The sequence below is a fragment of the Podarcis pityusensis genome (genome assembly GCF_964106645.2).
Source record: "Podarcis pityusensis genome assembly, chromosome: 1".
In the NCBI taxonomy this organism is placed as follows: domain Eukaryota; kingdom Metazoa; phylum Chordata; class Lepidosauria; order Squamata; family Lacertidae; genus Podarcis; species Podarcis pityusensis.
In genome coordinates, this window is record NC_138028.1 from 77654987 (window position 1) to 77681910 (window position 26924).

Consider the following 26924-nt stretch of genomic DNA (forward strand, 5'->3'; position numbering starts at 1 on the left):
TTCCATTCCTTCACTGCTCTTTATCAGTAATATTGGGGAGCCTACTTTTATTAGCAATCTGAGTCTTTGACCAGCTTAAACAGATGTAACACATTTACAATACTATATGGTACGTCAGGATGGGGAGTCAGTGGCAACACAGCCAGATGGGTGGGGTATCAATAATAAAATTTTTATTTTTATTTTTACTATGTTGCTGGAGTTCCAGTTCCCATCACCTCTGACCTTTGGACAGGCCGGCTGGGCTGGTGTTAGTTGGGGTGCAATGACGTCCCCATCACTAGTGTATGCTTTTGTGGACTCAAGCACCCTTTGTGGGTGTATGAAGTGAAATCTTAAATAAATAAATGAGAAAAATGTAGGGTGGAAGTTGAACAGCAGTGAGCTGCAAACCGCAGTCGGTGAGAATTACAGCTTAAACACAACAGGCACACACAGCGGAGTGGTGATAATTACAGAGATGATTGTATTAACACATGTAGCTGGGCAGGAAACCATTCACAATACGCAGGTACCCTATTGGTAAGCTCCCACAGGAGGTAGCGATGGCTACCAACTTGGATGGCTTTAAAAAAGAATTTGGCAAATTAATAGAGAATAAGGCATCTATGGCTACTAGCCATGATGGCTAGGTTCTACCTCCACGGTCAGAGGCATTATGCCACTGCATACCAGTTGCTGGAATCCCATGTGGGCAGAGTGCTGTTGTACTCATGTCCTGCCTGGATGTTTTCCACGGGGGTCTGTCTAGTTGGTCACTGTGAGAACAGCATGCCTCACCAGACCTGATCCAGAAGGCTCTTCTCGTCATCTCCAGAGGTAGCCCTGCCATGCAGGAGGGAAGTGCTTCAGGCAGAACCAGGAAGAGAAGGGAAGATGAAGGCAAGGAATTGATGCTTTTGGTGCAGTGAGACTATAGCAGAAAGCTGGTACCACTCCACTCCAGTCAAGTCATTATCACTTTATTGTTGCACGACTCCATTGCAATAACTTACACTTGCATAACTCACATTGTTTCTGAGTGTAGTCTTGAGACCCTGTGAAATAGCTTGAATGGTTTTATAGGTAAGCCAATAATGCTGGATCTATGAGCTGTGATTTGAAGCACTTCCCTGAAGCATTGCGGAAAAAGTAGGAGCAATTTGCAGCTGCAAAAGATGTCATGTCACTTTGATACAGCACTCTTTTCTTTCTTTTTTTAAAAAAAAGATCTTGACTCTTCCTTCAGTTCAATCACAGTTATCCCTATCGTCTTGCAGGGAGGCAGCCAACTCTGTGCTTTAGGCTGTTCTTTATTTTCTAACATATCCCTGAACGATTCTGTTACAAACAGCATCCCTTCCTCTTGTTGTACTCCTCCAGGTGCAATGCCTGCTCTCTCTGCTTGTCCTCATGTGCTGTCAACAGTCTGCAACACACACAAAACAGGAGGTCAGCACAGAAGAGGAGTAAAGTAAGAGACAGGCAAATCTTGGCACTAATCTCAAATTGAGGGGGGAAGAAGCATACATTATCTCAGCATGAAAGGATGAGTACTCTAGCATCACACTGACAATCCAAAAAGCCAGACTAAGCTCACTGCTCCTTCAGAGACATCCAGTGTACCTTAAAGCATCCAAGGCAACATGATTATCAAATTCAAATCAAAGTGCATCTTTCGCAACTTATTTGGGAGCAATTCCTCCTGAACTTAATGGGACACACTTCAGAGTGTGCATGTATTTGTTTGGACTGCACATCATCTTGAATTCAAGTATTCTCAAACTGGCTTATGATTTAATATGTGATATCTGCTGAGAGAAACTGACCTTTCTGGGGAATCTGCCAGTTAACCCAACAGGCAGAGCTGGCTCAGCCAGTAGACAGGGTGAGGGTGCTACCTCAGGCAGCAGAAGCCCCCTGAGGCAACACTCCACTCCCCCCCCATGCACCCTGCCTGCCCTGCCGCCTCTGCCAGCAGCAGAGAAGCGCTTCCGCCATCAGTGTCGATTTCAGACAAGTTTGAGTCCATTTCTGGCAAGATCTTGCCTGAAAACATGCAAGATCTTGTGGAGTATATAAGATCTCACACGATTTTCGGTGAGATCTCACTGAATCAGCACCAATGGTGCTGCTGCTTCTCCACTAGTGCCAGATGTGGTAGGGTATGCAGTGGCAGCAGAGTGGGCTGTGCAGGCAATGGCGGCAGCAGCTGGTATCGTGGTGGCAGTGGGAGTGGCAGCAGCGGCAGGGGAAGGCAGCACTTCCAACGGAACAGATCTCCAGCATAGATCTGCTCCTGTCAGGAACTCCCAAGACAAAAACAAGAGACAGAACCTTAGCAAAGAAATAAGAACTTATGTAATCATTACATTGGCAATAGACCTCCCCCACAAACCTTCCATTCCCCAAACACTAAAATGAAGTGCTAACATTCTGCCTTGTGAGATTGTGGTGGTGAAGCTCTATGGCAGGAGTTGTTAACCTGAAGGCCTCTAGATGTTACTGGACCCCCATCTCCCATTGTTCCTGACCATTGGCCATGCTGGCTGGGGCTGATGGGATCCACCAGCATCTTGAGAGCCACATGTTCCCCAGCCCTGCTGTATGGTACCTGAGCATCTTGCAGTCTTTAATATATAATCCTACAGAGTATCCACACTGTGATAAATGGAGTTTAACTAACATTTGCAGTGTGGCAGTGCTCAAAGCACACCAGGCAACTGCAAAACACGGAGGAAGAAATTATCTCCACCCACTGGACTCTTACTGTTTAACTGGAACCAACACACTGCTATGTTTTGTCATCTGTTGCTGTTTAACCAGGACCAAGCCTAGCAACTTTGCTGCAACTGGATGAGTGGCTTCTGCTCTTTTTCCAGTTTTGTGGGAACTGTTTGCACAGACCTTGCCATGTGCAGCATGGGTTCCTGAATGTTATAGCCAGTCCTTGCACTGCACTCATAGAAGACAGCTTTATAGTCCTGCAAGAAGAGGGAAAGAAGGCAGAAAGTAACTTCAATCAACAATTGTCAGAATCTGCCACTGGAATCACATTTCCCCCCTTTCTTGCTACACCCATTAATATATTCAGGGTTTACCTTCATGAACACTGAAGATACTCTGTCTTCTTAAAGGTTCCTTGCTATCTAATTTTCAATGAGGTACCTAATTTATGCGAGTCAAAGCTCACGCACATTGAGTTCTTTTTATTGGGGGCCATTCACAAAACCTTCAAAAGTCCAAGGTAACATTCTAAGGTTTGAATAACTTTACTGGAAGAATGTTTGCGCAGGAATGCTTGAGGCACAGAGGAAATTCACACATATCCCTGAGCAGCATGAATTTTCCTCCAGGTCCCTACTTCTCAAATAGCAGATTCTCATACTGTACTGTTATAGCTGTAAAACACATTCATTTACCTCCCGGTGTCACCAACGCTTAACCCTAAACAGGTTTACTCTGAGATTGCAAGGAGATTGGCTTCCAAAGTGATGCCTTATGATCGACTTTTCCCAAGGCAGATCCTCTACTTTGAAATATTCATTCACTTCCTTCTGTATAGAACCATCCTAGAAAATATTTTCATGCTCAGAACAACTCCCTTAAGTATTTCCAAATATTATCATCAGTTATGGAAGATGCCATCAAGTTTGTTAGCAGTGAAGGCGATTGGTGTAAGGAGGAAAGGGAGATACAGAGAACCAGACCTTTGCCAGCCTTTCCCCCTCAGCCCTGGGGACTTTGGGTTCCTCTTTGTCTGCTGTATCCATTTTGTTTCCAACAAGAAATATCACTGCACCATCTTCAATTCCATCCTGAAGAAAAGAAGCCATAAGACATTGCTCAATGAAGCGTGTGCTCATAATTAAGGAGAGGCTAATTCCTACACTCAAGTATAAGGGTACTTAGAGAACACCTGACCATTTTCAGTTTAGACAATAGCTAAGCATGGTTCTAGAACCTAGTTAAATGGTGATCCATAAAGATTATGATTATTAGAATAACTTACATAGTGCCTTTCATTTTGAGAAGAAATATTAAGGTGGTTCAATCCGATTTGTGCTCTTAGGGATCTGAATAATTTGCATGTTCTGAATAAGGGACATTGGGGATAAACCTATCATATTTTTTATTTAAAGAAGAGTCAAGTTAATGCTTTGCCTCAATATCTTTTGGCATGCTTCAACTATAATTAAAGTCAATACCTGAGTATTGTTAAGGTTAGGCTACCTGCCAAGCAGAAAAGGCTCAATTTAAGGAAAGATTATTTTGCTAGCACCCTTTTCTTTCTCAATTAGCTCTCTCCTTTACTCAGGTTAGAGCCAACAGGGATTCCTCCTACACCTTTCTCCAGGTAGACGAATAGGCTAACTGCACATGCTCCTTCTGCCCTAAAGCTCCACAAGATTTCCAGCTCTCATCACCACAAATTTGTTGCCCTCTTATCAAGACTCCTTGGGCCAGACTGTTGCTGTAAGGAGGACCATACTTTCTTCCTCTGGGTGGCTTGAATGGGGTGTGTCCACACACAGACACAATTTGCTAGTACCGCAGTATCAAAAAAAGAGGTATGGACTGTAAAGACCAAGTTATCTGTGTTCCCTTCCAAGTTTATTCTGACCTGGATACAACTCATCCAGTTTCGGACCGCCATGAAGGAGCACTCTGCTGTGACGTCATACATGACCAGGATGCCATCCACTCTCCGGAAATACTGCTTGGTAATACTCTGGAATCTAATGCCAAACAAAATCTGAGAACCTTAAATGCATTCGTATCTTGGCAGACATTCCACTACTCTTAACTGAACCTAGATTTGGACTCCCTCTGTGTGGCCTTCTTATTGCTAACAGCTCAAAATGGAGGCTTGTCTCCACTTACAAAATGGTGTATGGAGCACATTCCAGTCATTTCCTTTGGAAGGCTGAGGCCTCCATAGAAGAAGCCTGGAAGAACTGAGGATTTCCAACTGGGTAAGGTATTGGGTTACATGCTGACAACAGCTTCCCAAGCAGGGCTTGTGCCAAAACAGGAGGTATCACAAAGGAAAAGTTTTGAGAGGGGCCATAACTCAACAGCAGAATGTGTTCTTTGCAGGCAGAAGTTCCTAGGTGCATTTTCTGGTATGTTTTGTTTCATTTCCTGTTAAAGATCAGACATCTACTTGAAACTCTGGGGAGCTATTGCCAGTCAAGAGTAGACCAGGGGCCCCCTATGTGATGACTGAGTGCATCTACAATAACCTTTTCCCCTGTTGAAATTAGACTTGAAGACAGCATTTGATTGCAGCCAATATAATAGGTTGTGGTGTGTGCCCACAACAGTTTCTCCAGTTTGAAATGTTCCTAGAGGTTGAAAAAAGGTTGGCAACTCCTGCCATAGGCAATACTCAGCTAGCTATGCAAACAGTGTGACCTGGCAAAAGGCAGCATCCTGTGTACCTCCTAGCATTGAGGTTTGGCACCACTGTAGTTGGTCTTGTGCAACAGTTGCTGTGTCATCTGGACTGATCCTGCTGTTTCTCTCCCCCCTCCCACCAGCAGCAAAGAGCACAAGGAACAGCACAGTCCTAAGGGGCTTGGATAGAAACCAGGAGCACAATTTTAGCAAGCCTCTCATCAGTGGAAGTACTACAGCCGCTGGCATGACTGTCATAAAGCACCCTTAACTTGGAAGAGGTGCACCCATAAGAAGAAGGACCCTTGTGTTCACTTTGGAGATAGAGAAGATTCTGCTTTAAAACAAGGGTGGAGAAAACAGGTTTTAAAAAGGAAAGACTGTCTCAATGGCATGGGCCTGCATTTGACACTCACTGTCATCTCTCATACATCAAGGTTGTTTTTCTTCCTGGTTTATTCCCATCTCGCTGAATCACAGCAACAGCTAATGAGTCACCACTGAGTTTTACACTGCAGCAGGCAGCTGCAAAACTAATGTAAATATTCCTCTACACACATTTTTGAGCAGGGTCGCTGCTCTCCCTTTAAATAATTATTTAGTTGAAAGGTAGGATATAGCCACTTAGGCAAAGAAGGGTCTGGATGTTGACCCGGGTTGTCCCCATTGCATTTCCTGTAGAGTTGTGTGTCTCTACTCTTCCCCCTTCTCTCAGCTGCTTAGAGTGTGCCATTTCAGAAAAGTAGGTGGAAGGATACACGTTGAATTCTAACCCCCTCCCCCAACAAAAAACTCACTGCAAGTAGAAAGTTAGCATGCCAGCGAGTAAGGAGGCTAGAGTATGGTTACCAGATTTTTTTCAATGAATTCGGGAACACTTTTTTTTTTTTAAGCTGAGTAGCAACAAGGAGTCAGTAGTGGGGATGGTGAGGCTAAAGACCCTGGGCCCAAGCACACATGCATATTGTATAAAGGTGCAAAGCCCTTCTTTCGCACCCTGTGTAACATAAATGCGCAGTTTTTAAAAAACTGGGCAACGGCCAGCCGCCCACAACTCCCAAGCCTCCCCCATCAGTCAAAACAAAGGGGGAAGGAGATCTGTACTGTTGGATGTCTCGCGGCAGCGAGCAGCTCCTGAAGCCAGCCAGAATCAACTGCGCTACCAGGCTGGCTCTGGGCTGCTGAGGCTGCCGCTGCCACGTTTCCCGGGGACAGATTTGCAAATCCGGGTACTGTCCCCAGGAACCGGGGATGTCTGGTAACCCTAGGCTAGAGGGCTTGTCTAAACATGACAAACGTGTATAAGAAAACAGCAGTTTCATAAGGGGGAACTTTGGAGGAAATAAGTGCTGGCAGAGGGGAAGCAGCACGCAACCTTTTGCCTTGCCCACTCCTTGGGTCCAAAATATTTCCTCAAGCTGCTTCTCCCCTGACCCCACAACCCACCCCTCTGCTTCAAATTGCTCTCTCCCCAAGAGAAGTTTTATTTTAAATGCCCACTCATACCTTGGTCATGAGGACTTGCTACACGTTTGTGAGCAGCATACAGTACTTCCATTTATATAAAGAAAACTGTAAGTGGCCAGATTCTAAGAGTCTTGCATGCAAAAAAAAAGTACTGGATATGTGAAGTTTTACACTAGTCAGTTATTGCTGTTAGTGTTCAAGAACATCTGGAAATTTTGGAAGAAGGTTCAAGTCTCCTCATATTATCACTGTGTGCTTTTAGGGCTATTTACTGATCTAAATCTCACAAAATCCTTTACCTTTCCTGCCCAGCTGTATCCCATAGCTGCAAAACCACCTGTGTGTGGTCAACCATCAAGCTCTTCACCTGGTAATCAACGCCTGCAGGAGAAACAAGAGGAGTCTAAGGCCAGGATAGCACAGTGGGCAGAGTTGGACTTTGCATCTGGGAGTCCAGGTTAAGCATGTCTGCTTGACTCCTTTTATGACTTTGGGCTTGGGACGGGGCACCCTTGGCCGCAGTTCCCAGCAGTTAAAGGGGGGCAATGAACTCCTTCGCAGTACTGTTGCGAAGAAGGCCCCACAGAAAAGTCTGTAAAGCATAATCACAAAGTAGAAGTGCTATTGAAAACAGTAGACGGTCAGGGCTGGGGGGAAATGGGTGGGTTTGCAAATAGGTTCATTATTTATACAGAGTGGGCTGCAGGTTATTTTCTTGTCTGCTTGGAAAGCACGTGCAGCATCTGGTATGCTACCACAATTTGAAGTTAAAAGTCTTCCCAATGGCTATCAGTTAGTAGGGATTTGGGAGTTAATGCCTTTAAACGTTCTTAGGGCACTAAGACAGAAAGTAGCCACCATTTGCTCTTATCACCATTCCTCCACCAGTCCTCTCATCCATCCCCTACCCCTCCACTACCTGCCACAGAGCAAAGTTAAGAGTCCCATGATCACAGCAGCAAAGGAGTAGACTTGACAAGAGGCCTGGTGAAAGAACAGACTACATGCGTCCTGCCATTGTGCCTTTTAGAGCATCAAAATATATATAAACCTTGCCTCTGACTGATTGGTTGTGATTTGAATTAGTCAGATCTTAGCACTTAGCTTGTCCTTATCCATTTGTAACTATTCCAAAAAAACCATTTTAAAAATCCTCAATGTTAGTTGACTTTAAACATTATACCGCTAAAGGAATACATAGTGTGGAATGTCCATGGGGAATATTGCCATGTTTACAGTAGTACTGAAAAGGGGGATGTGTAGTGCACAAATATTTCTGCTGCAGAAGTTGTTGAGCACATGGCACAAGCCTCACTTAAGCACTTCTTAAATTCCCTTATGTCTCTCCTTTCTGCAGTTTGGGAGCCTCAGTTACCAATAGTTGAGCTGATCCCAGCCAGGAATCTATTGTAGCAGAAGCGATGGATGAAGGTGCTCTTGCCAACTCCGGAATTACCAAGAAACACTACTTTGAAGACACGGTCAGGAGAAGAACTAGCTGGCTCCAATACCTGGATGTAAAAGCCATTATCAAGGTAAGAATGAAAAGGAAGAAGAAAAGTTTATAGAGCTAGGGTACAAATTGCATTTAAAACATTGCAAGGAACAGACAGTGGGAACACTAATATGAGCAAATTTATACCCATGTTCATATCTGCACAACCAGTTGCATAGACTGAGGCTATGTTCAGATATTATCCCCACTTCTCACTGCCTAGAAAGCATCTGCATAAAGATCAGGTGTAACACTCAAGCTCACATGGTCCAGCAATTTTAACCTCACACTATCAGGGAGATAACGTGTTTAAATAAATGTGGGATCTCCTGATCCAGTCATTCATGTCACCCCTATAGTGAAGTGATGGCCTTTTCCCCATCTCACCTGGAGTACAAAATATCTGTACAGAGCCTGTTAATATTCACCTAGCTGAAACAGTTTTCAGACTATACCATATGGGAGGAAGCAAAGACTGAAGAGCAATTTTAAAAATATCCACCTGCTTTGCAACATTTGGCCCTGAATAGATACAGGAGGTAAACAAAAAAATTCCAAAGGTTTTGCTGATGGATTTTCTTGTTTTTCTCCTTAGCATTTCTGTTCAGTGTCACTTCAAAATTAGAAAATATAATTGCTACTAGGAATATAATATGCATATTAGTGCAGGAAGCTAATTGTCATGTCCCTGGCCCTAAACGATTCTTGGAAGACTGAATCAATTGAGGCTGGGGCTGCTATACTGCTGGCTGAAGAACAGAACGAGGCTACCAATTCTGAACCCGGGGTGATGGTTGTCAACCTGTGGACCCTAAACATAGGGAACTTCATGGCCACTCCCATGAGCCTGATTCATGCAAGGAACCAAGTACATCCCATTCCACAATGCCTGCAACTGTCAGATGCAGAAGGACTCACCTCCAGGCCAGGAGGTCCTAGTTTTAAAAAGTTACAGGCAGGGAAGTAGACAGGAGATATAGGTAACCTGGACTATAGGAGTTATAAGGTTGCAGTCAAGCTTCAGCTTTTTCCTGAGCAAGTTGCTCACCTGGAGCTCTCCAAGGTACTGAAATGCCACTCTTCCTTCCTATACCCCAGCGTGACCTGTGGATTCCAACTTGAAGTCAGGATGGGCCATTTAGTATACACAAAAAAGCCCACAAATGATTCAAGATTCAATAACAAAAAGACAATACATAAGGTTAGTATTCCCCACCCCCCGCCAGCTAGACTCACCACAGTTTCATTACCAATGGGCAGCCTTCTTGGCGATAAATGAAGATAATTAGGTCTGTTGGTCTTTTCTCTCTGGAATGTGCTGGTCTTCATCAGAGACTTTGGCTTCCCAACATTTCCTGCTGTTTCCTGCCTCTCTGTTTTCCTAAGAACCGCATATTCCTCCACAGATGAATTGATTCCTCTTCCCTGCTTCAAACTGGCAGTGTTGGTCAGGAAGAGTTTACAGTTTTTCTCTTCCAAATAAAAATCTTTTGGCAGGACAAGGGGAGTACTTCCTGGAGCAAGCTGCCTGTGCCAAGGCACACAAATGATGGGAAGAAATGTCCAAAAGCATCAGCACAATCAACATCAGCATTTACAGAAAACTTACTCACACTTTCATGTAACGTCAGCACTGATGAGGACAGGAAACCAACAGTCTTAAAATGTGAGGAGGGAGGAGAGGAGCAGCAGCAGGTATATCAATGGGTTCCAGAATCCTTAAGGCATAGCCACACTACAAATGTATGCTGGTTTTTAAATTAGTTTTGCCTCTTGGGGCTCCACTAGATGGGACACTGAGAATTGTACTTTTGGAGGGGCTCCAAGAAGTGTCAACACCCACAGAAATGAATGCATGAACAAAACAAATGAACAGTTAACATGTGGAGGTGTGGACAGGGCCAGAGGCAATGCTCATAAGTTTTGGCAATCTACCTTGATTATCCAATATGCCTATCTAGTTGTGCTCTATATTTATATATTACCATCCCAAAGGAGGCCAAAGCTGCTCACATAGTTCAGAAATGTGTGAAATAACTTTGCTTATGGTGTTCTGCCCCTCCTCTAAATGCATGCAATGTAGGAAACTTGAGGGTGTGTATATGTTGAATCTCCTTGTTATCAAAATTAGACTCACCCCCTCCTACCCACCTACACAGTCTCATTCAGTCACCAGTGCCCCACAGTCCCAAGTTCATCAAAGGGCAATTCCCCAAGGACACCCATTGCCTCAACCTTAGTTCAGTTGAAGAGGAGAAAGGGAGAGAACAGTGTGACCCAACAGACCGACTGTGGTGACTACAGACCGACAGCATGCAGTGGGACACAACACAACATATTCAGCTCTGACCGTTTGACTGGCTTCTCCTCCACTAGGTATTTGCCTATCGCTGACCCCTTCTTCAAGAGGGGTCTTTTGCTTTCAAGTGCCTGAAAATTAGAGAGAGCAATTTGGAATCTGTCATCTAAGTAAATTAAGAAAAAACAACCACCATGTCACTTTGGGAGAGGCCCTCCAACAGTTAGTCAAGATTACCCCAGGAGCTGCCATTTTGTGGCTGATGAGACATTAAAAGGTTTTTCAGTTTTGGGGTTGGCATACAGAAAGTACTCAACTTACTTCAGTACCCCACTTGTTATTTATATTTAAATTTTAAATTCCAATAACAAAGAATGCATTCTCAGGATGAAAGTACAATTTCCCAGCTTTAAAATGCATCCCAGAGATGTAACAGTTCTGCACCCTGCTTCCAAAGTTGTGTGGATCGCTCACAACAGATTAATCATGATGGGACATTTATTGTGCTGAATACGGTTTAGAATGATGAATCGAAAGATTATTCATAAATATATTAGTTGTTTCATTCAAGTGGGTTTTATTGTGTGCTTTGGGCAGACTCAGAACCCAGTCTTAACCATCTGATTGGACCTCTAAATGGTCTGTCATAATACAGTCATACAAAAGAAACACTTTACGCAATGGAACATGAGCACAAAAGAGGCAATTGTTTCCTGGCTGTTTCTCTAGCTCTTGCCAGCTTTTATTGGCTCAGTGTAACATTGGCATTTAAAAACAGACGATAAAGGAATATTGCATTACAATGACAGAACACACAAGCATGAAATATTTGATGAGAACGATAACAGGGTACATGGCATTTTATTATGGAAGTCTGGATCACAGGCTCACATTCCAACAACAGCATGAATTCTGCAGTATTTTGCCATCACAATAGTTGTCATAAACACATACCAAAGACACATATACTGTAACTAGACCCGTGATGAATGGGTTGTACCTGGAGACCGGTTCCTAGACTTCTGGAAGGTGCATGCAGGTTTCTCATTAAGGGACACACAAAGGACCAGATTGTACATGGCACGCAACTCCCTCCAAAACTTGTGGATGTATGGACTTGGGGAAACTCAGTTTCCATTCATAACACACAGCGGTACAACCAAGCACAGTACAAAATGCAGAAGCTCAAGGCACGATGTTTTCAAATATCAATTTCAAAATTAACTTCAGAATGTTTAGGGTGGTAATCCGGATTAATGAACAACTGGGGACCTGAAGGGATTGGCAGAGGAAAAGAAGATGCAAGGAGCCGAGTAGTCCTCTGCAGCCTTGGAACTTGTAAAGGTATCAGCAGAGTTTCCACACTGTGCTTCAACTGTCCTAGTTTTGCACAGTATCTCAGGGCCTTACTAGAGTAAACGTTGGAAAACTCTTTTGAAATGCTTTTAGAAGCATCTGTGAGCAAATTAGACTAGGCCTGGAGTGCCTGATTGCTTGGTCCAATCTGAGAACTCAGATATGCCCATTGCAATCTCTTCAAAAGGATGAGGCAGGGGGCAAATCACCTGCTGGATCAATGTCTTAGCTGCACTTCGCCATGCAAGGCACCTGCTGTGCCTTTTAACTCTTGTCTTGCCTATGTACTGTGCTGACTGAAGCATTAAAGATTTTGGCAGAAACCGAAATCAAAGTTCAAGCTCTTCATCCAGCAGGGCATTTCCTCCCATTTAAGTGTGCATGGATCCACTCAGATTTCTCCCATGTTTCGTCTGGTTTGGCCTTCTCCCTCACAGTGCCAAATGATTTCCAGTGCTGGTATTTATGCATAAACAGTCTTGGCATATTTAGAAGATTTTAATACTTCACTATTGCAAGGTCTCCCTGTTATATGTTGAAGCAGACTTGGAAATATGTCTTGCAGCGCTGGCAAACTGCCATAAACGTGCAGGCAAGAACAAGCCAGATATCTCTCCTACAGAACGATGCACTGTTAAACTCTGGCAACCTGATTGGTCCATCATTATGTCACAGTGAATGAAGACTGGTAATGACCACCAACCAGGAATCTCTAGCTAAAAAACAGTACAGTTGCAAATCTAACGACAACAGAAACAGCAGGCTAGGAAGGCCCTTCAGGCTTTAAAACCAAAAACCTCACCAGATCTACATTATGCCAGTATACCCCAAGTGTGCATTGGAGTTTGTGCTCTTCTCTATCTTAGAAAAGCAACAGCCTGCAGATGCTCCAACAGACAGACACAAGCATTGCAGTCTTGGACAAAAGAGAAATATACAAAGGGCCCATCATCAAGAGGCTTCAAGACAGGAAGTTGCTGCTTCATCAGCAGACTTCTTTTCTCCTTGATGATTCTCTTTGATGGTAGATAAAGCCTTCTAGGAACACCATACTTTTTTTAACTAAGGCAAACAGACATCTTTTGTTTTTTTACTATTCTACTGCACACTCTTGCAATGGAAAGATTGCTGCAAATTGCAGTTAGCATGAGCAGATATCAAGGTGTGTGTGTGTGTGTGTGTGTGTGCGCGCGCGCATATATAGTTGACAGGAACATAATGCAACGTATTTTTTCTACTAGAAAAATTAGAACTCAACTTCCTTCATTCCAGTTCCTCCAGCATAGCTGTAGTTGGTACATCTTGATACAAGACTGAGGTTCAGAAAAAAGGGGGAATGTTTAAAAAATAGAAACAAGTAAGGATCCTTTTTTCCATTAACTGAAGGTTTACATTTTACTTCAAGAGTCTGATGTGCTAACTCTAACCCATGCAACCTGCCTGTATGCAAGCACAGTCCACAGTGTTATATTTGTTTCTGCACTAAACCAGTTCTTTAAATCTGCAGAATGACTGTATGCAGATCAAAAGCTTGCTCTTTTTGAATTCCCACATCAGATGCAATCTGCATGAAGAGTGGTGGGTGCCTTTCTTCCCAGCATCCAACCGAGCATCCATCTCATTAATATTTAATGAGATAGAGATCAGACAACAAAAGCCATTGTAGCTTGCCTGGAGCCCATATTCCACTAGAGAACAGAGATAGCACATTGTCAAAGGGACAATCCAGTGGCTACTTTGACTTGTGAAGAAAAACCAATTTATGTCCATATGAAGTCTCTCCACATCCCTCCATGCCATACTGTAAATTGCTTTCAATGCGACCCCACTCAAGAGTTCTAAAACGTATCCCATGGTGCAGCATGAAAGGGATGCTTTTCAAAAAAGACATTAAAGTGCCAAATGGGATCTGAGAACTCACTGCATTGCTCTCTCTGAACTGCAACTGCAGAAGACAGTTTCTCCCTGTTGCTTCTGCTGCATTTAATGATCTCATTGAGACTATGGAGATCACATGCCCCCAGATTTATCTGGAGATGCAGCCACAGGCCTAGTAATTGGAAAGATGAGTCGTGGGACAGCCGGAGAGCCAGCCCACTCATAAGGCAAGGTAAAGAAGCCACCTCTGGTGGTGGAAACACAAAAGGCAGTGCCCCACCAGCTCTCCACCTGCCCTACCACTTCCACTGCAGCTGGAACACTCTCTTCTAGGCGAGTGGGAGGGGAGAGGCCTGCAGCAAAGCTTTGTAGAACAGCTCAGACTTGCTCAGCTTTGCAGTTGCTCTCTCTCCACTCCTAGGTAAGCAAGGCTTCAGTGGGGAGGCAGCAGCAGTGTGTGTTGGGGAGGGATACCTCGTTTCACGCTCAGATGGTGAAACAGGATGGGCTACCCATGGACAGACAGGTGCACAGATGTTTGAACAATCATACCCAAAGACTAGAACATTGCACTGGAAACTTCCCTCTTCTTTTTACACAAAAACATACATAGCAGCTTCAATAAAAACATTCCTGCACCCTACGCTTGTACAACACTAAAGACTAGATAGCTGATCAGCATACTCCCCCCCCCCTTTATACTTCATTCCTGCCCTGCATTTGTGGAGCAGGGAAATCAGCAGCAAGAGGTCTTTTGGCTCATCTTCACATTTTGGTTGTCTGCCTCGCTAGTCTATGATCAAATCTACTAAGTGGTATGTTTCGTGGACATTACATCTCTCCTACCAAAAACAAACTGCCCAGGGATGGAAAAGGCCCATTCCAGGAACAGGTCAAAGTAAGAGGCAGAAATAGACAAAAAGACATCTTGTTTGCAGTCTCTTAATTGTGGGCTGCATGACAATGGAAGCCTAGAAGGGTAGAGGCACAAGATGATATAGCAGAAGAACTATAGGCTGGAATGAGGCAAGGCGGTTCCAGAGATGAATTCCAGACTACTCTGCAGAATGGTGGTGGTGGGAAGAGAAAGAACGTAACTGGGCGTTCTCCAAGCTAGATGGCAATGGCTCAGCCTTAAAACATGGAGGTTCAGCTACGGTTCCTCTGAATGGAAGCCTTAGTGTACAAAGTTCAAGATGTGCAAAAGATTTTCTACCCCTCCAGGTTGGAGGGACACCCAACTGTAAACGCTTTCTTGAAGAGTCAGGAGCCAGCAGTCCTTATTGCCCCCTTTGTAATTGCCTGGTTTAAAAATGCGCAGCTCTCTCTTTAAAAAATAATAATAATAAGTCCACATGCAGGCACTACAGGGTTTCTCAGTCAATGCCCCCCCTGTAAATGAAATGACCCCAAGTGATGGCAACAACAGCAAGCTGCAAAGGGGAGGCGACGGGGGATTAGAATTTTCTTTCTCAGACTAACCAGCTTCTTGGCTTCAAAGGCATCTCTCTCGTCTCGCAGCTTCTTGTTCATCTCCCTGCTCCAAAGGAAAGAAAGACACACAGAGATAAGCGGTGGCAGTTGCTCTACACATACTGTGGTAGGGAACTAACAGTCCTCAAAGAGAAGTGAGAAAGGGGAAGAGACCACTCCTTTTTGCAACCACAAATCCCCATTCAGGTTTCACAGAAGCTTCCTGTGGCCAAAATCTTCACTGCAGAAATTGCTTTGGTGCTGCTCTCAGACATTACTTTAGCACCATCTATTGCCACATGGGATCTGAATCACCCAAAGCACTGGCCCCTGTACAGCTTGCTGCTTAAGTCAAGTGGCAGCCCTGTGGGTCTGGCCAATTCCGCTGGTTTTGTTTGAATAGCTGACATAACACCAAGGAGCTTTTTTATTCTATACCTCCCTATGCACGTGAACAAGCCCTCAAGGCAGATGGTGAAGAGCAGATGTCAAGATGCCCCCACCTTTACCTGAGCAGTTCCAGTTGTCGCAGGAGGCTTTTCTTTTCTTTCTGCATATTCTTAGAGACTCTGAATACATCCCTACATTTAAAAGGGGAAGGGGGGGTTAATGTTTTAAGGGTTACATGTTTTGTCCTGTGCAAACATTGATAATATGACCCAAATGCCAAAGCTGCTGGCAGCAATCAAGGGCAGAGGGTGGACTAATTAAATTAACACTGGGTTAGGAGCTGACTCCCATTCTTGCTCTCCATGACTTGTTGATGCAAAATATCATTCTCTTGATTTCCAAGAGAAATTGCAGCTGAGGACCAAATTTACATGCACCCTTTTTGCACCCACCACACTGCTATGCTCCCCAATCACTCCACCTCCCAAAGTAGCCTTCCTTGTTAAAAATGAGCCAGTAGTCTATGTTGACATTATTTTTATTATTACAGTGGTACCTCGGGTTACATACGTTTCAGGTTACATATGCTTCAGGTTACAGACTCCACTAACCCAGAAATATTACCTCAGGTTAAGAACTTTGCTTCAGGATGAGAACAGAAATTGCACAGCGGCGGTGTGGCAGCAGGAGGCCCCATTAGCTAAAGTGGTGCTTCAGGTTAAGAACAGTTTCAGGTTAAGAATGGACCTCCAGAACAAATTAAGTACTTAACCCGAGGTACCACTGTATTTTGAACTGTATGCAGACTGTGCACACTGCATATTTAAGTTAAAATGCAGACATTAGCTCTAGATTTTTTTTTATTAATACTAAAAACAACAACCCTGTACCATTTGGGACTTTCTATCTGCAGAGAAAAGGTGGCAGAAGATCTACCTACTGGGATCCTATTGTTCTGCAGACATTACGTTCAAATTCTTATCCCGGTTTATAACTGAAGTCATGTTTTGACCAATTCAGTATTAGAAAGTAGATTTACTCTTCAATAAAGCAAAAGGTTGCCCAATTTGCAGTGACATCATACATTTTGAACAGTAATCTGACTGATTCCTGTGGAGATCAGTGTTACTGTTTGCCACATTGTTTGTTCTCAGACTAGTAGGAGCCATGGTTTTGACAATACAAGATTTGGATTGACCTTTTATGGTGAATTGCTGTGGGGCTTGCTTTCCAAGCCATTTCTATCCATCTTCTAGGAAACGTAACCAGGAAAATGATTTTTATCTCTAGTTTATACAGAGCAGAGATAGCCAATGCGCTACCTTCCAGATATTGTTGGACTCCATCTCCCATCATCCCTGATCACTGTCCATGCTGACTGGGGCTGATGGGAACTGGAGTCCAAGAACATCTAAATGGCACAACGTTAGCTACCCCTGACAGAGAGAAAAGAAATCATGTTACTATCTCAAGGCCACATAGGAAGTAGATTTGTGGAAGAGAATAAAAACATCATGCATGTTCTAATCCTTTAACTCAGTCCTGGAAGCTAGAAAGTGTTCGTACTTACAGACCCCCTTTAATTTTATTTCATAAAAATAATGTAACACTTGATTGTAAAACAACAACAACAACAACCTCAAGGTGGTTGTCTACATATCTGGGTAAGGCTTGCCTAAACAAAAACACTTTTAGCAGGCACTGAAAAGAGTACAGTGAAGAGACCTGCCTGATGTCAATAGTCAGAGAGTTCAAAAATGTAGGTGCTGCCACACCAAAAGATCAATTTTTTACAAATGCAGACCAGGTATTATGTGGCACCTGAAAATAGTGCCAGTACTGCAGTTTGCAGTAGCCACATATTATTGCTATTCATTTCTACATTCTGTAGTCCCACTGATTAACTAATAAGCGTAAACCAGCATTACACAGCAAAAGCAACTGGCACTTTTCATTGCATGTTCTACAGCCCCACCCCAACACACCTGTTTTTCTGTTCCTGCTCTAGCTGGGCTTCTTTCTGCAGCTGTTGCAGGTGACCTCGGGCTACCTCCAGCTCCCATTTGCTTCTCTCCAGTTGGTCCAGGAGATTGTCGTTCAAGATTTTCAGCCTCTCATTTTGCACCCGCATTTCCAGCTGCTCTGAGCTCTGGGACTGTAACTGATGTTCTAGCTAAAAATATGTAAGAAATCAAGATGAACAGATCTGAAAAACCAAAAGTACAAAGGCATCAGTAGCCAGTGTCTGCAAGCAGCTTTGAGCTGTAGGGGAGGTAGAATAAGAATATGTTAAAATAAAAAAAAGTTGTACAAAGGAAAACAGAAAGCAGAGCAATACATCTGTGGGTTTTTTTTAGCTGCAATGCATTCAAGTACATTAATAATGACAACATGTTAAGGACCTGAACCAATGGATTTAAGTTACTAGAAAGGAAATTCCAACTAAACATCAGGATGAAATTTCTCACAGTGAGGACTGTTTGACAGTGGAAGCGATTCCCTTGGAAGGTGGTGAATTGGAGGTTTATAAGCAGAGGTTGGGGGGCCATCTGTCATGGATGCTGTAGCTGAGATTCCTGCACTGCAGGGGTACAGTAATTACCATGGTATCAATACCCCAAAGACCTCCTAGCTGCATTTTCATTCCCTATTGTGAAGTTGTCTTTTGTGGTCCCAATCTATATGCCTGTTGGTCACATGAGTGGGTAACCTCAGAGTCATAGAATTGAAGAGTTGGAAGGGACCCTGAACTGAGAAAACCCATATGGGGGAATTCTTAATCTCCTCTCTGTTGTTTTGCCCCAACGTAACTGCTCTTTAGTTTTTAAACAATCCAGAGCAAATACTGACACTGGACTTACCCAAACTGCACCAATAACGCAAATTACACAGTGTTATCTCTCAGCCGCATTCCTATAAGAGGATATTATGGCACGATGATAACGTCATGTGCAAACAGAGCAGATGGCCTTCCTTGGGTTGGTGGAGGTGGAGTCACCTGTTTGGAGCTAAAATATGAATGGGGCTGGCATCACATACTAAGGTTGTGGGCCTTGGAGGTTAAAGGAGGACACTGTGTGTTTTGCAAGTGTACAGATGAATCTAAAGGTGCAGAAAAGGACAAGCCAAATTATTGGTGAACTGGAGCAACTCCTCTATGAGAAGAGGTTACAATGCTCAGGGTTTTTTAGCTTGTCAGGGAAAGGACAGTGGTTGTGGTGGGGCCATGACACAAGATGTTTCATATAATGCACAGCACGGAGAAAGAGAATATAATTTTTCCCTCCCTCATAGATTACCAGAATCCAACATCATTCAGGGAAGCTGAAGGGTGGGAGAGTCAAGGCAGCCAGAAAAGAAGTTCTTCACCAAGTGCAAGATTGAACTATGGAATTCACTCCTACAAGAAGTGGTGGTGGTGACCATTAAAAGGGAATTCGACAAACTCCTGGAGGATAAAGCTATAAATGGCTAGTGGCTACTGGACATGAAGGCCAGGTGTGTGTGTGTGTGTGTGTGTGTGTGTGCGCGCGCGCGCAGAGCAGTGTTTCCCAAATTTGGGTCTCCAGCTGTTTTTGGACTACAATTCCCATCAACCCTGACCACTGGTCCTGCTAGATAGGGATGATGGGAATTGTAGTCCAAAACCAGCCAGAGACCCAAGTTTGGGAAACACTAGTGTAGAGCATGTATTAGAGGCAGTATGTGTCTCTGTACGCCGGTTGCTGGGGAATACATGCGAAGGAGAGTGTTACACTCCTATCCTGCTTGTGGGCTTCCCATACTGGACTGGAGAGGCCTTTGGCCTGATCTGGCAGGGGCTCTTATTGTATTCCTACAAGTCCCTTAAGCCACTGAAGAATAAGGCTGGAGAGATAAAATAATCACAGGCAGCTCCTACACTGGGCCAAGAAGCCCCTCCAAAAAATTACTTGCTCCCCACCTTACAGGGCACTGATTCTCCGACAGCTGATGCATACAGGATTTGAGAGTTTTTCCTCCTTCAGTGCACCTAGTCTGTCTGGTGCTGATGGAGGGTGGGGAGGAGAACAGTGAGAAGAATTTCCCTTCCCTAAAGTATCTTATATACTGGGGGGCACTCACATATGTCTACTCATCACTTCAGGGCTTCCCATGACTTGCAGAAGTGAAACAGCTGGTCACAGCGAAGTATGCAACGCTGTCTGTTTCCCTACAATGAAGGCTTTTGGCACTGGTTTTTCTTGTAACACCAACAGGAACCAGCAGGAGCTGGGGCGAAGGTGGCATCTCAGGCACAAGAGCCCAAATCCAGCTCTAGCCCTGTACATGTGTAAGAAGCAATGACTTTGGTGTCAAAAGACACCGCCAGCCAGTTCAGCGGGACCTGTGTAGACAATGCGGAGGGTAAAATCCAAATCCAAGCAAAAGAAACAAGGGTCACCCCCTCCAAGTCACCTTTTTCTGGTGGTACAACATCTTCTCAAATTCTTGTTCTTTGCTCTGCAGCTCTTTCTGAAGCAAGCTGCTCTTCTCATGCTTCATTGATCCCTGCAAAAAGCAGATAAATTGGTGCTTTTCGTTTTTTTCTTCACTCCAACGTTCAACATAAAAATAAATCTCAGGCACTTTGCAAGGATGTGGCTCATTGATTTAGCAACTGAGCTCAGTGTCCAGCTCAGGCATCCTGAGAGTGAAGGAATGAGGTGTTTACCTGGCTCAGCAGCCGTTCCCTTTCTGCTTTGATTTGTTGCTCCATTTCTTCATAAAGGCACCTGATTTCGCGGTCATGGTCTACCTCCCTCCTAAAAGCACAGAGCAAAAGGGATGAAATGCAAGGAACAAATACAGCATAAAGACAAAGTGGGAGACGGGATTTGGGGGTGGGGAAGAGAGAGAATTACCTCTCCACTTTGAAAGAAAATAAATACATCTCAGCTAACATAAGATGTGCTGTCTCACTTTTCAGGAACTTGAGTATTGATATGGAAATCCTCTGGCACTAGGGGGCGCCAGAAAGGCTTAAAAAGCTACACATTGAGAACATTTTCTCCGGAAACTTTTGCAACCTGACTGCTTATGCTGCTTAAGGTTAGACTAAGGCTGTGTACACATTACTAGCTTAAAAAACAGCTAGTCTGTTCTTTTTCCCAATCTGGGTTGAAGCTGGGGAAGGTTTTTGCATTTTTTTGGAAGGGGAGCGTTGTGGGAAAACATATCAAAACAGTATTTCAAAAGCAATGACAGGATAAGTACTAGATGGAAGTGGATTGTGGCTAACACTGTGTGTACACCACTTCCTAAACTAGTGGTGGAAGCACACTGGATACAGACAAATTTTTAGTGTGTGCACAGCCTGTTTGTGGCAGATGTGATTGGATTATAGAGGAAGAAAATATTCATAGAGTAATAGGTCCCGCTGAAGGCATTTGGACACTTCCACCTCCTTCTTTGGCATTCACGAATCCTCTCGTGGATGCTGAGAGAAACTTCCCCTCCCACTTCCAGCATCCTAAGACTGCATTGCACTTTCTATGGCGTAGTCACATGCCGTCCAGAAACTGCTTACCGTTTCAATGCCTGCTCAATGGATTCCTTCTCGTGATGTATGTCCCTGACATATGAGGAAATGTGGAAGAGAAATTCTTCAAAACTGGTTAGGAGTTCTGGCTTTTCTTTTCGGAGTTGAGCCCAGAGCTCCTGAACCTCGTTCTGACTGGAGCAAAGACAAACAGTAAAGTTTATCAGCTTGAGAGTGATAGATAAGCATAGTCCTTGCACCAAACAGGCTATAAAGAACTTATTTTAAAGTACTTTATAGTTAAGCCTCCTAGGCATCCCTCCCTGAGATGAGAAAATCCAGGAAATAAGAGGTCAAAAGTCCTCATCTTACACTTGCCCGATAATAAATGTTGGAAATGTAAAGAAACTGAAGGTACATTTTTTCACCTTTGGTGGACGTGCCCAAAGATTAAGGCTTTCTGGGAAATGATATATAATGAATTAAAAAAGGTATTTAAGTATACCTTCCCTAAGAAACCAGAGGCCTTTCTCCTGGGCATAGTCGGCCAAATGGTGTTAAAAAAGGATAGAACTTTCTTTATGTATGCAACAACAGCAGCAAGAATGCTCATCGCAAAGTATTGGAAGACACAAGAACTTCCCACGCTGGAGGAATGGCAGATGAAACTTATGGACTATATGGAATTGGCGGAAATGACTGGTAGAATCCGTGACCAGGGAGACGAGTCGATGGAGGAAGATTGGAAGAAATTCAAAGACTATCTTCAGAAACACTGCAAAATTAAGGAATGTTAGAGTGATGTTGGACTGAAAATAAGTGGTTTCCAGCTGTACAGGTTAAAGTTAATGATAGACTAAGATTAAAGATTAAGATTAAAGATGTTTAAAAAAATGGAAATTTGATCTTAAGAGGGAAAATTTTAATGGTATATGATATTAAGACCAAGGATTAGGTTTAAAGAAGTTGAAGTTATATATTTTAATATTTTATCAAACTAAAGATTGGGATTAAAAAAGTGGAAAAGAAACTGCTGGACAAATAATTTGGATTGGAATACAAAAGAGGGAGGTATGAGGAAGTCCAGAAAATAAGTAACTTAAAAATGGAAATGGAAAAGAGATATTGTTTTTAATTGTTATGTTTTTTGTTGTTGTTTTTATTGTTGAATTTTGTGTTGTTTTTTTGTGTGTTTTTTTTTGTTGTTGTTTAAAACTTTAATAAAAATTACTTTTAAAAAAAACAAAAAACAAAAGTCCTCATCTTAAAAAGTAAAGATGCATCTGAACATGTATAAACTGTTGGAGAATCTCTTCCCCCATGTGATTTTGCCCAAGCCTTATTATGCTCCTAATCCACCCATCCCTTTCTGCTAGTCCACTGCTACCCATGCTAGTCCCAACATCATCTGGAAGACCACAGGTTCCCCCATTCCTGCTGTAGCAGTGCAACCCAGGAAAACATAGCACATGCATTTTAATGAAGAGGACATGATAGATAGAAAAGGTCAAAGCAATGCTTCTGCGAAGCAAGTTTCCTAAAGATGGCAACAGCAATCGTAATACAGTGGTACCTTGGTTTACGAACTTAATCCGTTCTTAAACCAAGGTGTGCTTTCCCATAGCAGCGTGGGACTCAATTTATAAATGGAACACACTCAACAGGAAGCGGAACATGTTCTACTTCCAAGGCAAACCAAAACACCTACTTCTAGGTTTGCAGCGTTCTTAATCCAAGTTGTTCATAAACTAAGCTGTTCTTAAACCAAAGTACCACTGTAATAAACATGCACAGGTTGGAAAGTTCCAACTTACTCTTCAAAGACCTGGGATGCTTCGAGCTGCTCCAACATGGAGCAAAACCTCTTCTCTTCCTCTTCCTGGTCCAAGTCATCTGACCAGCCTGACTCAAAAGTCTCCTCGTGCCTGGTGCTTCCAGAGCTCTCATACTGCTCAATCCCTATGAACTTGCCTAGTCAGTGGAATGAGAAAAACAAAGGACTATAAGATCTCTCTAATCCCAGGTATGGCTTGCATCAGTGTTTGAATTATGAGGGGAGAGAGCTTGTGAAATCCACAAGCTCCATATCAGACTCCTTCCACTTTTAGCCAAATCAGGGCAACCATAAAAATTAAAAGAACTGGAACTGGTCCACTTCAGACACAGAACCATGGTTCACTTCTGTAATGAAAGAAGGAAGCTCTTCACATGCTCAAAGGCACCCTGCATTACTCCATGTCACTTTCGTTATTTCAGATGTTCCAAGGGTAAGCCGTTCCACTCAAAACAGGTTCAAGGACTGCGTCCTGGACTTTAAACAACGCATTTACCATGGAGTTCTATACATGTCTACTCAGAAATGAGCCCCACTTGAATTCAATGGGTCTTACTTCCAGGTAAGTGATGAGGGCCAGATTAATACATGCTGAGGCTCTAAACAATGCCAAGTTTGAGAGACTTCCATAGTGTTACCCCCCCACCCAAAATGTGTAACTTCTAACAGAAAGGACAATAAAAACAGAAATAAAAATTAAAGTTTTATATTTGCATACGGACTGGTACATAGGGGAGGGTAAAACTAAAAAATAACCATCTGACTAAAACATATATTGCAACAAGCTTCTCTTTATAGAAAACACCTTTAAATTAAAATGCCTTATGGTTTCTTACTTTGCCCATATGAAGCCTTTTAATGCACAGCAGCACAATATCTGTCACACTTTAGAACTTACTAAATGAAAAAGGCAACACAGCCTGATACACAGCCCTCCCCAACCCATCATTGGTTTGATCCATTAAAGTATGGTTGTTTTAAGAGTTAACCACTCTGGCCTTAGAGACTGGGAACTGGCACAATTGCACAATGTCAATACAGGTTGGTCCAATTCCAGATGTTACCCACTGAGCTTTAGGACACCACAACATTTATGGCTTGTGCAAAACACACTACGAACATGACTGTGTTCTAGTTCAAATAAGAGCCTGCCGTTACCTTCTTGCCTAACTCCCCACTCCTGATAGCTTTGATCAGCACTCTTCCTGGAATCTTCGTCAGATTCCTTGAACTGTTGACTTAAAGCTGTTTTCTTAAGGAGAAAAAAAGGAACTTGGCTTCTTCTAATCAGCACAGGGCCATAGAAAGTCAGAAAAACCTCTGCTCTCCCTCATGCAGCTCATACTTGGCAAAACAGCTTTGGCTACACTTTGCTGCAGGTGGATCTCTCTGCGGTGGCTGCTGCACAATGTCTCCACAGGAGCTGCGTGCTTGAGCGCTGAACTGGAAGCATTGGAAAGAGCCTTCTCAGCAGAGACAGTGAGTGTACGGCACAATATAGCCCCACCTCAGCACTGCTCACCAGTAGGATGGGTACACATTCCACAATCATGCTCTGCAAGCATGAAATCTGGTACGATATACAGGAATACGCTTCTCCAAGAACTGCACTTTTGGAGATAAGTTTAAAAGCATGTAGGGCAAAGACAGCCCCAGAAGGTGCACATCTCATATATATATAATTAAGTGCCTGCTTTATATCTAGCAAAAATAACATTTGCCGTGTAGGAGTATTGCACTGGCTTGAATCTGGTCCCTGGGTTCCTATCTCAATACCACAGTTCCTCAATTCTCTGCAGTTGCCTTGGCTGCCTAATATAAACTGCCAGTAGTCCAAGGAAGGAAAATATTTATGTTAAGAACACAGGAAGCTGCCTTATACTGAATCAGACTCACTGGTCCATCTAGGTCAGTACTGTCCACACTGACTGGCAGCAGCTCTCCAGGGTTTTCAGCAAGAAACCTCTCCCAGTCCTACCTGGAGATGCTGGGGGTTGACTTTGTGGCCCTCTGCATGCAAGGCAGAAACTCTACCACTGAGCTAAGGCCATTTCTTCCCATTCTGTCCACTGCCCACATACATGCTAAGCAACAGTAGTTGTCATTTTCTCCATATAGCCACTGAGCTTCACACTCCCTCGTTCCTCTTACCTAGTCCCATACTGAATTCGACTGGCGTGAGATACCCATTATTGTCTTGCTCTAGGCTGTCAAAAACAGATTCTAGTTGTTCAGGAGTGAGAGGAAGTTCACTTTGTAGCCGCTGTGAAGGAGGAGGAAAAAGAAAGGGCAGACCATTAAAACCAAAAGAAAAAACTTCCATTCGTCCTATTTTCCCAGCTCCCTTCACTGTTACTGCCACAAGTGCCCAGATTCAAAGTGTGCAAGTTGCAAATTCTTAATCTGAGCCCAAACCCAGAAAAAGGTGACCTGAGGAAAGGAGGCAGCCCTACTGTTAGGCAGGATGGGGCAGCTGCCTCAAGGAGCAAATGCTGGGGGACAGCAGTGCCATTCCTCGACTGTCCCTCCTGCATCCCCCTGCCATTCTCCTCCTGCTGCATGACTGCTCCTGCTCCTGCTCCACCTCCACAAACAAACAAAAACATTCTAGCTCATGGCTTGCATGCATGGTAGGAGGGAAAGCTTCTACTGAACATACAGATTGGACCAGAGGTTGCTACACCCCCCTCACTACATTGATTTTTCACCCTTGCCAAACTCAAGTCAATGAACAGTGGAGCTTGTTGAGAGCTCATGCCGTTCTCCAAAAGAAGGCAACAGAAGTCCATAGACTTCATAATCTCATAATAAGGAAAGGTGTGGTGCAAAGACGATGTTTTGGTACAAGACAATATATCTATGTCCATCAGGACAGATACTGCAAGTGCTTCTGTTAACAGGTGTGTGTACAAAATCTGGCATTACATAATTTATTGCACAACTCACTGGGGAAACCAGCTCTTGCTTAATAAGCGTGAAACAGGATAAATTCCCCGAGTGACCTTAGGGGCTCTGGGAGCTTTAACAGTTGTACAAAAGAAGGGAATTCAGCAGGTGGAAGTTTGCAGGTCAAACTCCACCTGCAGACATTCTTTCTTCTACAGAACTCTTGCAAAGGTGCAAGAAACCTGCCCTCCTTTTTCACCTTGCTACCCTAAACCAAAGATGGGCACAGAGTGAGATCTGGATCTGGTGGTAGATGCCCGAGTGATTTACAGTTTTGTTTTGTTTTTAACAAAAGCAATAAAATGGCCCAGGGCCAGCCCAATATATTTTGCAGTCTCAGACAAGGACAAGCTACCCCCATTCCAGAAGCCAAGTGGACTGGCAGGTGAAAGTTACTCCAACACCAACAAGCGGATAGTGTCCTCCGTGTCACCTGAGGGAAGCAGACCAATTTGGGAGGAGCAGGACAAGCTCTGCCCTCCAATAGAGGGCAAATGGTGCACTCACTAGCTCCCTCACTCAGCCTAATGATATGATATCTTTCTAATACATATTCCCTGCCTTTCAATCAGAAGGTTGCAGGGTGAGTTGCAGCATGTAACAACAGAAAACACTCACAATACAATCAAAACAGCAACAAACATAACATAAGCAACCACCCAAAACAATAATTCAAGGACAGGGTTGAACTCCCTCATCCAGTTTCCAACAGAAGTCATCAGCCAAGGGGACCAACACAGTTTCGGTACCATGTCCAGCACATTTGCCACTTGAGGTGAAACAGGAAGTACGGCCCTGCCGCCTTCACTGTTGGCACAGATTTTGGGTGAGATTCTGGCAATTTCTAGAGAAATCTCGCTGAAATTGCACGAGAGCTCATGTGCTCTGCAAGATCTTACATGATTTC

The 26924-nt window shown here is 43.6% G+C and overlaps 1 protein-coding gene across 4 annotated transcripts in view; it reads right to left on the minus strand.

The window, feature by feature from the left end:
* Positions 1-946: 946 nt before the first annotated feature.
* Positions 947-26924, minus strand: part of CRACR2B (calcium release activated channel regulator 2B) — a 43833-nt gene continuing 17855 nt past the window's right edge. For all 4 annotated transcript variants that reach the window (XM_081011317.1, XM_081011314.1, XM_081011316.1 and 1 more), the window contains exons 4-18: positions 25223-25334; positions 23052-23208; positions 21286-21432; positions 20431-20521; positions 20175-20267; positions 17723-17910; positions 15857-15928; positions 15357-15411; positions 9578-9865; positions 8222-8357; positions 7146-7227; positions 4604-4718; positions 3690-3797; positions 2887-2963; positions 947-1408 (exon numbers count right to left, since the gene is read on the minus strand). In XM_081011317.1, the coding sequence (XP_080867443.1) occupies positions 1324-1408; positions 2887-2963; positions 3690-3797; positions 4604-4718; positions 7146-7227; positions 8222-8357; positions 9578-9865; positions 15357-15411; positions 15857-15928; positions 17723-17910; positions 20175-20267; positions 20431-20521; positions 21286-21432; positions 23052-23208; positions 25223-25334 (1806 nt within the window). In that variant the 3' untranslated portion in view covers positions 947-1323. The remainder of the gene's footprint in view (positions 1409-2886; positions 2964-3689; positions 3798-4603; positions 4719-7145; positions 7228-8221; positions 8358-9577; positions 9866-15356; positions 15412-15856; positions 15929-17722; positions 17911-20174; positions 20268-20430; positions 20522-21285; positions 21433-23051; positions 23209-25222; positions 25335-26924) is intronic.